Genomic DNA, 13,222 nt, shown 5'->3' with positions numbered 1-13,222 from the left:
ACTAACCACGTAGTCCTTTGACCTCCTAGGGTTTTCGGGGGGGGGGCACTAAAGTGGAAAATGTGTGCGTTATTGTGTTATATATTTGTGTTACCTACAGAGTTTAATTTGTGAAGTATGTATCTGTTCAAGAAAGTACAAGGTGTAATATTTCAGCTGTTATTATAATTAAAAAAATAGTATTTTCTCCGAAAGGAGTATACAACTCATGCCCCTGCAAAGGTATTTGAGTGAGCTGACCTGATAGCCAGTCCATGTAGACAAGGCGTACAGGTCGGTCTTTTCCCTAAACCCCGCTGGCGACCCCCGGGTCTGTGACGCGGGTATAGAAAGTAGTGCAGCGAATATTCTTGAAGGCTGAGTAGAAAGCCTGATAAGAGCGTCAGCCAGATGTAAATTGTGCTGTGTGGTGTAGGAATGTATCGAGTTTGAGACTGTATGGTTTGAATTGTGAAGGTTTTGCAGTTCATGTATAAATGCGCCGTATTGCGCAACTGGCTTTCCGGGTGAGTCGGTTGCAGTTCAGGTCACGTCCGTAGGAGGCGATTTCAAAGTGTACGTTACGAGCAGACACTCCGACAGGATTTGTTCGTTTCTAGATATTTTGTAGTTTGTACCTTCTTCTGAAACATATTCAATTTTCGTAATTTGTGAAGTGCACCCTGCTATAATTCTTACCTCGTCGATGTGAGTCATCTTGGGGTTCTTAACTGTAGAAATCCCCATAGGGCGAAAACTGTGTTCTGCTACCTTGTTTGTTTGGGGGTGGGGGGTGGGGGTAGAGCAGGTGTATATAAAATAAAGATGCATCCTGTTTTACGTTCGGTAGTTTACATTAGGATTGGCTGCAAGACAAAGCAAAGCTTCGGGTTGATAGCCACGCCACTGAACAGAAGGTGCTTTCCTACAGGTATAGTCATTCTTTTAAATTATTTTTTTCGTGTACCTGCTTTATACGATTGACAACATTAACCCTCTAGGCAGCTAACAGTTTTGTATGTCTGTTTTGCTGATTTGTTTTTGCCAGTAGACGGCGTAACAAATAAGGTTGGTCTCTAATATCAGAACAAATCATCGATCAAGAAACAGCGTACCTTTAGCATAATCTACTAAAAGGGAGAAATCTGCATCTGGGCTACTAGTTAACGTGACATTTTTAAAACTGCATCAAGGAGCAAACAAATGGCGTCAAATACATACATGTACAGGTAAACGCAACATTTTTATACCCCTGTCAAGTTTTCAAACATTTTGTTCTCCCTAACCCCCCTCCCCCCTTTCCACCATATAGCCATTCTTTATGGATCTAAATTGTAGTTGTGTGTCCTCTTATTTTATAGGTTTAAATCTGTAGAATAAGGAAGACAAACAAAAATAGTTTTTGGAAAATATGTCGCTGCCTTTTAGGCAGGAAATAACCATGGCTGATGCATATCAGGACAATAATTTTTTTTCTCTATCTGACACGATTGACTTGTCTTTTTTATGATCTGTAAATATAACCGGCTTTTCTTTAATGTCACATTTTGTCCCTAAATTGAATTGTAAACATGACAATTTTCAACCCTCACTTTGGTGCAGGCATTGGAAGGGACGGAATACTCGGAGTATGGGGACTCCAGGTTGTCTAATGGAGGGGGGGGTCAAGGGGCAGCTTGTACAATCAGGATCCCCTGTGTTAAAACATATCTACATGGGACATAGCTGTCACATGGTATGGTATAAGTATGGGAGCGTGAATGCAAATTGATGTTTGTTACAAATTGTACTGATGTGCAGTTATACAGATATGTAAACAAGCATGACACAGCGAGAGCTAGGCAATCTTCATTTTTATTTTCAAGAATGTAAATCTGTGCTTACGAACGTTCGAACTTTGATCGATCTGACTAAGGTTCCTACTGTACATTATTTACAGCATACTTCTCGGATACGACACAGTAGTGGCCAAATATTGGACATGAAAACAAAGAACATTTTGGAATCTTACATAAAATCTTACAGATCTATTACGTACACCAAATCTAACAAACCAAGTACCTAAAGTAACCTGATTTTATCACAATTATTGAACACATAATTAAATTGAGAAAAACAAAAAGACCTTTCAAAAGCAAAAACTTTCATCAAAAGAAAAAGCGAAGACCTTTCGAAAGCAACACTTTTATACAATACCACAACTGCTCCTTAAAAAGGGGGCTATTTTTCAAATATTACATCTTACATATTACATAATTTAGATGCAGGAAAAAAAACAACGACTCTTTCCAAATGTTACATCTTACATCCTACACACACGGGTAATTAACCACTGTGCTGAATTCATCAAAACGGGTGAGGGTGTGATGATTCCACACTGAATCAATCTTTTTTTAAATTAAATTTGGTATCCATATGCAAAAACAATTGACTACATTAGTGTCTTTCCGAAATAGGATCATTTTTTAAAAAACACTAAAAAATACTGAAAATATATCTGTATGGGGGTTCTTAGAATACTTAAAATTGAATATACTGACTTACGTAACCATGTGAATGCTGCTATTTGGTATATTTTATATTAGCGGATTATCACTGACAAACAGCATTTTGTTTGTAGACAACATAGATAACAATAATCTGGGGTCTGCATGAGGTTTCGAAGAATACTTGAAATTGAATTAAATGATTTTGCACGTAAATGATGATAATTCGCACACCTTTCATTTAAGAGCATTACTAATAGCTAATTTAGCTGTTAGTAATGCTCTTTGTACAAACATGGCTAACTTGAAGTTTGTGTGTAGACAAAAGGATTCAGAATGCCTTTTGGCTCTGCATGGGGTTATTCTCTGTCAGTCAGTCTGAAAAAACTAAGACTAACTGCGCAAGCAAACAGCTGGATGTCTAATTCCTATTAAAGGACAAATTGAATTTAAACCTGAAGTATTTACACAGGTTAAAATTAATAATGTCCAAAATCGTGATGAGAGTCCATTCATTGCTAATGAGGCATGCCTGGAGGCAGTGGCAGTGTAACGTCGGCGCGCACTTTTATCATCTCAATCTTTCCACTCCCTGTGCACAGCGTCACAAGCTTTTCCATCAACATCCGTTTGGAGAGTATCTTTATGCCTAACCTGTCTTACCATTAGACGCTCAATGAGCCTAACAGATATGGGTCTGGTTCTGGGTGCACAGAAAATCTTTCCAATTGTAAATTCTGAAAACTGCAAGCCATAACCTTCAGGTGAAAACCTGCCATTAAGTCGCTGAAAACATCGTCAATTGTCTCGTGTTTTCATTGTCATATTAGGGTCATCTATAATCTTAATGGGGCCCATCACCCTTCATTGGACGGCGACGGTGGCCGACATCGTCTAACACATTTAACGCAGTGTTGACGTCACACTTCAAAGAAGCCACGTGACAAGCTTCACTGGGTCAGTCTACTGAGGAAGACCAGAGTGACTGGTCGCAAGATCTAAGTGAGAGAATTTTTTGTGTTGGACCAAAAGTTTTAACTTTAAAGATATATGATCTTAATGGTTTAGACAAGTTTTCGATGTCTGGTTTCTTACTACTCAGTCCTAGGTCCACCATGGCGAAGGTGTTCAAGAAAGATTCCAACATCTCCCCAGGCCCAGGCAGCGACACTGACGATAGTTCAGGAAACAGCGATGCTTATTTCTTGGTACGATTGTTGCGTTTATGCACTTTTCATTAACGTTAATATAGGTTGTTGAACATTCTTTAATACAGTCCTACACACACAGTTATCAATATAGTTCATTGACTATTGAAAGTGAGATAGATTAATGCATGTCTATTATTACAGCAATGTATGTTTATTATTAAAGCAAGTCATAACACAAGCCGTATGTATGTGTTATATTCATAAAGAAATGATTATAATAACTAAAGCTAAAAGCATGCTTTTTACTTTTACAGGATGACTTTGTGGTGGAAACAAATGTCCCGGATAAAGTAAGCGATAAATTCTACCATTTCAACTCCAAAGACCCCCCCCCCCAAAGGATGTCAATTGACAAAAATGTAAGCTTCTATGGGATAGATTGTTCGTCAGGCAAATTTCAGTCCACGTTGTTTTATAGTACTGGGGTTTCAGGGCAGCCAGCAAACACCAGTCTATTGTACTGTATACCGTGACAGAATTCCATTACAATACTAGAAAGGCCGACATTTGCTTGGGAGCAAATACAGCATATTTCAGTCCAATATTGCAAATAGTGTGGGTCATTGCGCACGACGTACTTGCAACGTGACCCCAGGTAACCTGCAATTGAGCAGGTGTTCGATGGCCAACGGCAGATGGAACAGGCCATTCTTTGGATAGAGAATGGAACGGGTATATCACTTTCGACCCTTTTTTGGCTGAAAAAGGCCATTAAAGTCCCCAAAATGAGTCATTTGAAAGTGGTGTATGTCAAATATGTGACTGCAATTCTGTATGCACACGTTCAAGGTATCATTCTCCCGAATTTCAGATCATTTGTTTGTAATACAAGGGCTCAGGATCCAAAAGTCCACTTTTTTGTCGAAAACTGCCCAAAAAAACCTTCATAAAAAATTTTCAAAGGCATGTATCAAAAAATGAAAAAATAAACGTCTGGGGTATTGGCCCACTCTACCTCCATGCCGAATTTCAGGTCATTTGGCTGAATAATGACTGAGTTGAATCCCTCTGACTAAGTGGCAGGAGAAGGAGGAGAAACATGAGTGAACACAACCATTTTACATTTAGACACGAGGATGAAATGCTAGTGCATTGTTGATGCAACTTTTTTTGTAACTGTTCTCTGTTTTATTGGCGATCTTTTCGTATATAGTTTTGTCATTTGCTTTAAGCTTCGCCAGTTTTAGTTTCTAATGTTGCATCTCAAGCCGACTCGTCCGATCTGGAAAGTCAACAACAACTTGCTGAGGAAGTACATTCCGTACAAGAACAAGCCCAACTGGTACATCGCCTCCAACTGCGTAAGTTGCTTGGTTAAAGCGTAGGTCAGCCCTTTAGATGGAAGAGGAGGGCTCAAGCAAAGTAAGGCATTTTGGTGTTTCAATTAAAATCAATATTTACACATAAGTTGCAAGTACATTTTATACATTTACATAAGAAAAATACGTTTAAGAAATCTTAAGAAATCGAGCATGTTACATCAGATTGCACTTCTAAAAGAGAACAGTCCTGAAGTACATTCCCAAGCCTGTGTGTTTCCGGCAGAGTGCACACTTTCCCAGTCTACTTTTAAGGTGTCTCACTTCACGGTCCTTATGGCTGACGGGACAGAGCGACTTCAGTTTTACAGTGTTCTTCTCCCCTTATTCTATCCCCTACTTCCAACTTTAACAGTCACAAGGGTAGCCCTTAGTAAGGTTATATCATCGCAGGCCTTCATACTTTTTTTTTTACAAAATATACCTCTTACTATGTTTAACAAATATATGTGCAACTAGAGTTCCCCGATCTCATACCTTCGCCAAATGATTATGACTGACAAATTATAGATTAGATGATTCCCCCCTGATTTAAGAAATAGGAACCTAATTTTCATGAATTATATCATTTTATCATAATCTCAACCAAAAGACAGTCTTATACTAACAAACAATGCATTCTAGAATTTCCTAATAAATTATGCAAATGAGGTCCTGATTTGAATAAATTATGTTTAATGATGTTCACCTCAACTAAACTTTCAAATACCACAAGTATGAAATTCCAGGCAGTTATCATTACATAATTATAAAACTTTCTCATTAATTATGCAAATTAAGTCATTATTAACATAATCACTATCTTCCTGTGTTTCTCTCGTTGTCAATTACCAATGTCACAAGCTTCAATTGTCCTATCATGGAATGCAGCTGATTTATAGAATTTCTCCATGAATTATGTAAATTACATCCATATTTGCATAATTGTCACATAATTATATTAAACATCAGGTAAGCTACCTACATTCCAAAAATCACGACGATCCGTCAAACGGTTCTTGAGTTATCCCCTTTTGAATAATTTCAAGAATATATCCCTGCAGTTGCAGAGCAAGGCGCTAAGGGGCCCAAACTCACGTCACTTCTTCCCCAGCACGAGAGCTACCTACCATCTAAATTTCATCACCCCAGCATGTCTGGATCATGAGATATCAAAACCGGAAGTTCAGCTGCAGTACCATAACAAGCCGCTAAATCAAAATCTAATCATTTTGAGGTCTCATCAAGACCTACCCACCTACCACGTATCAAAATAATTCATCAAGGCCTTCTCAAGTTATCGTGTTTACAGACACACACACACATACACGAACACCCCTGAAAACATAACCTTCTTGGCGAAGGTAAAGATCACTGACAGAATGCAAAAAGGAATATATATTTTAAAGAAACCAAACAGGGTCCATTTGGACCCCGTTCGGTCATTCCCGTCGCACAAAAGTTCGAGTGTTTGAGGGTTAACGTTAACACCTTTCACCTAAAAACGAGTTATTGTGCACACTATCTCTGATTTTGATATTAAACCACATTGACGTGTATGTTATGACTTGTTAAACTGCTCCTTTTTTAAATTGTAAACATATATAAAAGGCTGTAATAATTTAGCTGTAAGCTGTTTTGATACCAGTTGTTTTTAATGTGATTTTATCGTATTTCATTCCATGTCATACTAATGTTCTGAAATACGTGATCAAATAATCCTGAGTTCCATTCTATGGTCTTACAGTATCTAGGATTACGAGGGTGTGGGAAGAAATTCCGCGCGATCACAGCCAAATTCATTAGACTGGAGAAAAGAAAGCAGGTTGTGAAGATTGAAACGTCTCTAAAGCATTGCAGGAATGCAGGTAAGATTCGCAAATTTGGGGAAAGCTATTTTTCAGCACTACATTTTGGCATTTCGTCAATTGACATTTTACTGAATTATTTTCACACTTATGTCAACTAGTTATGTGTATAAATTACACTTGTTCAAACAGCTACGCACATGATTCTGTTATTAGAAGAGGCTAAAGAAGATATAAGGGAGGAGGAGTCCACTTCACCTCAGATTGACATCAGCATGGTTGAAGAAAGTAGGCGTCATCAGGAATTCACTACCGTCCCTGCTGATGGGATTGTCAATCCGTGAGTATCGACATTAACCTGTGATTGCACGCATTTGTTTGTTTATTTAGGTCTCCATTCATTAGTATGGAAGTCAACTCCATACTATTTTTCCTGGAGTCCGCGGCATAAAATGAAATAACAATAATAATAGTAATTGCTTTTAGCAATAATAATAAATAAAACATACAAATCATACTGAAATTATAACAAACTTGAAACAGAATCAATCATAGAGAAAACAAGTGAATTGGAGATCAGAGGTCAAATAATAGGAATAATATGTATGAAATGAAAGTAATAATTTATGTACTTTCCAATAAATACAAAATTGAAGTACCAAAACAGCAAACAAATATTTGAACTGACATAAATAATAACAAAAAATATGAATAACAATTGAATCAATATACACTCAACAAAATATGATTCCTTTCAATTAAATGATTAAATAATGACTACAAAAGAAGAGATCTCACTCAATACTTAGTGGAACAAAGGGATGAGAACATAATTTAAATCAATACATACTCGCCCACAACTAAATCTTGTTACCACCACAGAGCAAGGGGTGGGCCCTTGTCTATGTGTGTTTCTACCCAGTTATTTATTGTTATCTTAAAATTCGGTTGGTTTGCTATGATTATGTTGTTTGGTAGTTTGGCATTTCAATCGGGCACAGGTTCACTTCACATACAGCGAGGGTTATGCTTTAGCAAAGGGCAAAACCTATCAAAACTATAGGATGTCTGATTTGATTGATGTCTTATTATTTTTTCCTACTTGATGCAAAGTAAAAAAAAAAACATATATTTTTTTCAAAATATTCTGTCCTGATTGGTAGGTAAATATGACCTATGTCAATACATAACATGCATCGATATCGTTATATTATTCCTGGGAAAATTCAGCCAAAGTACAAAACATAGTTAACGTTATTTCGATAAGAAAAATAAGGCAGCCATAGTACAAAACATAGTTAACGTTATTTCGATAAGAAAAATAATGCAGCCATAGTGCAAAACATAGTTAACGTTATTACGATAAGAAAAAAAATAATGCAGCCATAGTACAAAACAGAGTTCACGTTATTACGATGAAAAAATGCAGCCATAGTACAAAACATAGAACAACAGTGGAAAGAAGGTGTTTACCTACAGATGTGTAAAGCTGTGGAATGCACTACCAAATGGGGTTAAGGCTGTATCCGATGAGAGTCGGTTGAAGAGATTGATCGATCAATTGTATAAGTATGCAACTTAATGGTTTTAATTATGATGATAATTGTTATATTGAAATCTTTTAGTAATGGTGATATTAGTTTTATACTTAGCCGATAATTTGCTCGTTCAATGATTTTAGCTATAATTAGTACCTTGTCTGACGTGTGACCTCAACGTGTATGTAAATTTGTAGTCATATGTGTATATTTGTAATGTGTGTGTAATGTGTAATGAGCCCTGAAGATTAGCCCTAACGGGCTAAAGGGTATCGTAATAACTGAAACTGTTATTACGATAAGAAAAAAAAAATCACTAACAGTTTCTGTCTCTCTTCAAGTAGCGTTCGGACGCCACCTATCCAGAAGCGCAAAAACTGCACCATTGCGTCCTTCACAGAGGTGCTCAGTCGGGACCCTGTTGTCTTCCCGGATGAGGAGAGCGATAATGAAGACTTGGATTGGGAGAGTTCATCAGTTATGGTGAGGCCTAAGAAATTAAAATTTAAGGATGGCGATCAGATTTTAAGCAATTGGCGTCTAGGCTTTTAAATTTAGAGTGTTCAATAAAATGAAACCTTTCTTTTTATTATGACTAGTTACTTCGTGGAGGTATACGTCCTGCAGAAGTATCCTGCAGAAGTGGTCAGACGGTTTTTCTTGTTCGCAGCTAGGGCTATAACGCAGAGTTCCCTCTGCTTTTTCGGCATGTAATTTTATACGTCGTCTGCAGGCATGCCCGCGATGATGCGCGTGTTTTTATTTGTACTGTAGCTGTTTTCGTGGTCAAGGATATATTTTAGATGTATCCCCCAAAATGTACGAGGTCGGTGACTTGAACCAGCCGTACGCCTCCTGTTGTTTATGTATCGAGGTTTATTTTTAAATGTGTTCGCAGCTAAACATATCGCAGCTAAAATATGGTTGTGTCCGTTGTATATCTCTGTAATTGGGCATGTGGTGTGTCATTATGTTCGTGATGATGCACTTTTTTTTCCTTTTCAGTTTTCATATTAAGTAAATGCATATTTCAGAAATACCCCTTCTTTTATAATCCTGTGGAATAGGCCAAATGTTCAAGAAGTTGTCTGGTAGAAAAGGTTCTCTAAGCAGAATTAGGAGTCTGCTTTATATAATGGTGACGAGTATCTGTTTGGATTGTGGTCTGCACCTACAACGATACATTGTCAAATGAATAATATGTAGTAAATGAAAGATATTGTTATGAAAGATGACTTTGTTAATCTATTTAGATTGTAGTGTTGTTTATCTCATGCAGCCTGTGTTTACACAAGCGTTCGACCGGGAGTTAATTACCACCAAAGGGGGCGGCAAACTTCGGGCGGGTGGCCACCAGGAGCGAGATTTATTTGTAGTCGGGCTATATCATACGTTACCATGAAAGTTCATCTGTGTTGGTAGTTACATGTTTAAAGTTAAAACTTTTGGTCCAACACAAAAAATTCTCTAACGTAGAGCTTTCGACCAGTCACTCTGGTCTTCCTCAGTAGACTGATCCAGTAAAGCTTGCCACGTGGCTTCTTTGAAGAGTGACGTCAACACTGGGTCAAAGGTATCTGGTAGTCGATGTCGGCCCCCTTTACGGTTTAATGTAGGGTAATGGGCCCTGATGTATATGGCTGTATGTATAGATCTTACGTATTTAACCAGGGATTTAGCCATATTTACGATACGTTGTTACCAGTTGTTGAGTAATCACAAATTGTTTATACACACTATTACTGTTCTAAATCTGCAAAATATTAAACTTCACGGAGATTAATCGCCTATGGACACTTGCTTTTTATTACAATGACGGACACATGTTGTTTATCAACCGATGCCACCTTATGTCAAAGCTTTTCTTTTTTATAGCTGTTGTAGCATTGCAACCATAAGCAGATTCGTTCTTAGACAAAGTACAAATAACTTGCCTATGACAAAGTTCTTTATAATTAGTCCTTTACTTATTTGTTTTATATTACAGTAAAGATCTTTGTTTAAATTTTACTCTAGTCCTAAGAATAGCAAAACGTCCTGAAACAGGAAAACGTGGGCTCGTTCAAATGGTATTTTGGAAAGCATTTATAACCTACAAACTGCTTTTTTTTATTTCACAGCAGCAAAGATTCGTTGTGGACGCTACAGCTCTTCACCAGGTGTGTACCCGTGTACCAACAATGATAATGATGCCTTCCTAATCTAATTTTACCGTAGAATCGCCATATTAAAATCAACAGTGAAACTGTAATTTCCAAGCAGATATTTCGGAGGAGATAAAACAGTACCACATTTGCTAACCTGCATCCATTTGCCCACCGAAGATCTGCCGGCACTCAAAACGTCGAAGACTATTAACACCTAGTTGTTGCCTAATAAAAATATGCTTGGCAAGTAGTTTATTGCCCTGACCAACAGACAAGGCTATTGCCCTCCTTGTGGGCCAGCTGGTTGACTGTTACATGGAGTCTCTCTTTGAGCACCACACCAACTATTATTTTTGATAGTTTAAACACTGATCAACATGTATTTCGTGATGTCTGGGGTTTTGAACCACAAGAACCCCAGTTATTCATTTCAATGTTTCAGCAAGCATATTTTAGTACAAACATACTGTATTATCTGGTCCTACAGGCTGGCTAATTTTTACTTACCCCTTCTGCTTGAAGATTATTAACTGGGCTAAATGCTAGGCTGAGGCCGGGCAAAAAATATTTAAACAATAACTGTCTTCTGTATAGATCATTATAGTCCTGTCATTAAGCATAATTTAATTCCCTTTTCTTTGTGAAGGAGAACCAACCCACGTGTATATGGGAGATGAAGACTACATTTTTAAAGAAATATGTCCCGTACAAGAACAAACGGCGTTGGTACATTGGATCGAATTGTGTAAGTTGATTTTACAAACATGGTTTTAGAAAAGCAGCGATACTCCGCCCTAGCCTGGGAGCTATTCTATTTAACAATAAGCTAGATAGGCTAGACGTTTTTGTAAGCAGTTATTCATTGGCCAAATTGCATAAAGTCTGGTCATTTGTACCATAATTTACATGCCGATACCATGTACGGAACTTTAAAATTTGTATACTGTTTCCACATCAACCTTTTTTAAAGCACGTTTTCTCTCTCTCTCTTATTCAACCTGGCTCCTTTGAATTGAACATAAATACCTGCAATTCGGAGTGGCTTGGACATACGACCACAAAAAGATATTTCCTTTTGCAGACACCAATTGAAAAAAATACATTTTGGCTGCTCTGCCAAAAATCTTACAACCAAATTAGCTAAAATTCGATATGGGGATATTTTGGACACATGCCTACTTAAAGTCTACGATTTTGTCATTAACCACTTTAAATTGTGTAGAAAAGGTGCATGTTTGTGCCCTAATGTTACAACAATATGTTGTGTATTACTTATTTTCGCATATTATACTAACAAATTATATAATTTTGGACAAAAATGCATATTCTTGGCTCCTTTGCACTGGTATCAAAGCAAAAACTTGAAATTCGATAAATGTGTACCTAAGACATATCCCTTTAAGGGTCTGTTGAGACATTTGACACATTCTTTGAAGATTTGTTCATTTTTTCTACTTTTGGCTATTTTGACCCCATACCTTTTCTGTTAAGAACAAATGACTTCAAATTTCTTTTGACGGTGCATAGGATACATGCATACAGGAACCTGATTTATACTTCCTTATTGCGATAAACCCCTTTATTATTATTAGTTTGGGATGGGACGAAAAAAGGAATTAAATATGCTGCATTTTTTAATATTTCAACATGTAATCACAAGACGTGGTGACGGCACACTCAAGTTTTCTTAACTTATATTAATGCCTCCACCAACACAGGAGACAATGCAATACTCATTTTCACTTGAGCAAAGATGCATGTTGCATTTACAAATATCGACCTTTTTTTTACCATTTAGTACCTCGGTTGGGCCGGAGACAAGACCATGAAGCTACAACCGGTGACATGCAAGTTTGTTCGCAGGGAAAACTACAAAACTATCGTCAAAATTGTTAACCCTGCAAATATCGAAAGTAGCAGCAGCATAAGCGCCACTGGTCAAGCACAAGGTAGGGATATTACATGTATACGTGAATAACCATAACAAGGGCTTTTATAGCTAGTTAGGACAAAGTCGATTTCTTTCTCTTTTTCTTTATTGGGAATGCAACAAGGCTCTCGACAACTACTAGTCTTTGATTAATAAGAAACAAACCCTCGTGCACTAACTGCAGGGAAACCGTTTATGCTGTGGCTTGTGTTGTTTATTAAAGTTTTCAAGCTTTACAATTTTACATAGACCTAGTGCAAGGCAGCAGTACTCCAACAGTAGACTGCAAGGGCCGGCAATTAACGTCTGAGGTCAAAGTAAATGGACAACTTGGGGAACAGTGCTGTGTGGGTATTGAGTCACATGCTGGAAAACCGAACCATGGCCAAGAATGGGTAAGTGCCTGTTGGGTCCGCCCATATTTAAAATCATTTAGCCAGCATTCTTTAAATATAACCAACATACAGCATTATCTGGTTCTGTTAGGCTCGCGGACTCTTACTAAATATGTTAGGGTGACAACCTTAATTGTCAACAAAAATGCTAATTTTCAAAAGAAATGTTTCTCCCTGTTTCAGTGTCAGCAGATCTTTGGTGGCTAATGGACACTTCTTTGGCCAACGGATACTCCCTTGTCACCATATGATCTGCTTAAAGAGTAGGTTTCAGTGCATTGGTGATCTTAAAGCTATCGTTTTTGTTTTTCAGATTCAAGATACAACAGTGACAAAGGCTATTGAAAACAGACCTTTTATACCATCGCATTTGCAAGCACCAATGATGCCCATCGTGGGATCTGTTAAACCAATTTTGGCCCATCCGCTG

At 37.6% G+C, this 13,222-nt stretch overlaps 1 protein-coding gene across 1 annotated transcript; it reads left to right on the top strand.

The window, feature by feature from the left end:
* Positions 1-4,781: 4,781 nt before the first annotated feature.
* LOC109462244 lies at positions 4,782-12,445 on the top strand. Its single transcript, XM_019758777.1, has 7 exons — positions 4,782-4,977; positions 6,722-6,842; positions 6,999-7,122; positions 8,665-8,803; positions 10,441-10,479; positions 11,114-11,212; positions 12,266-12,445. Exons 1-7 carry the CDS (start codon positions 4,870-4,872, stop codon positions 12,443-12,445), a joined length of 810 nt encoding a protein of 269 aa, XP_019614336.1. The 5' UTR covers positions 4,782-4,869.
* The last annotated feature ends 777 nt before the right edge of the window (positions 12,446-13,222 follow it).

This window comes from Branchiostoma belcheri, unplaced genomic scaffold (assembly GCF_001625305.1).
Source record: "Branchiostoma belcheri isolate BF01 breed outbred unplaced genomic scaffold, Haploidv18h27 scaffold114, whole genome shotgun sequence".
NCBI classification, from domain to species: Eukaryota; Metazoa; Chordata; class Leptocardii; order Amphioxiformes; family Branchiostomatidae; genus Branchiostoma; species Branchiostoma belcheri.
This window is presented reverse-complemented; position numbering and strand designations above follow the sequence as displayed.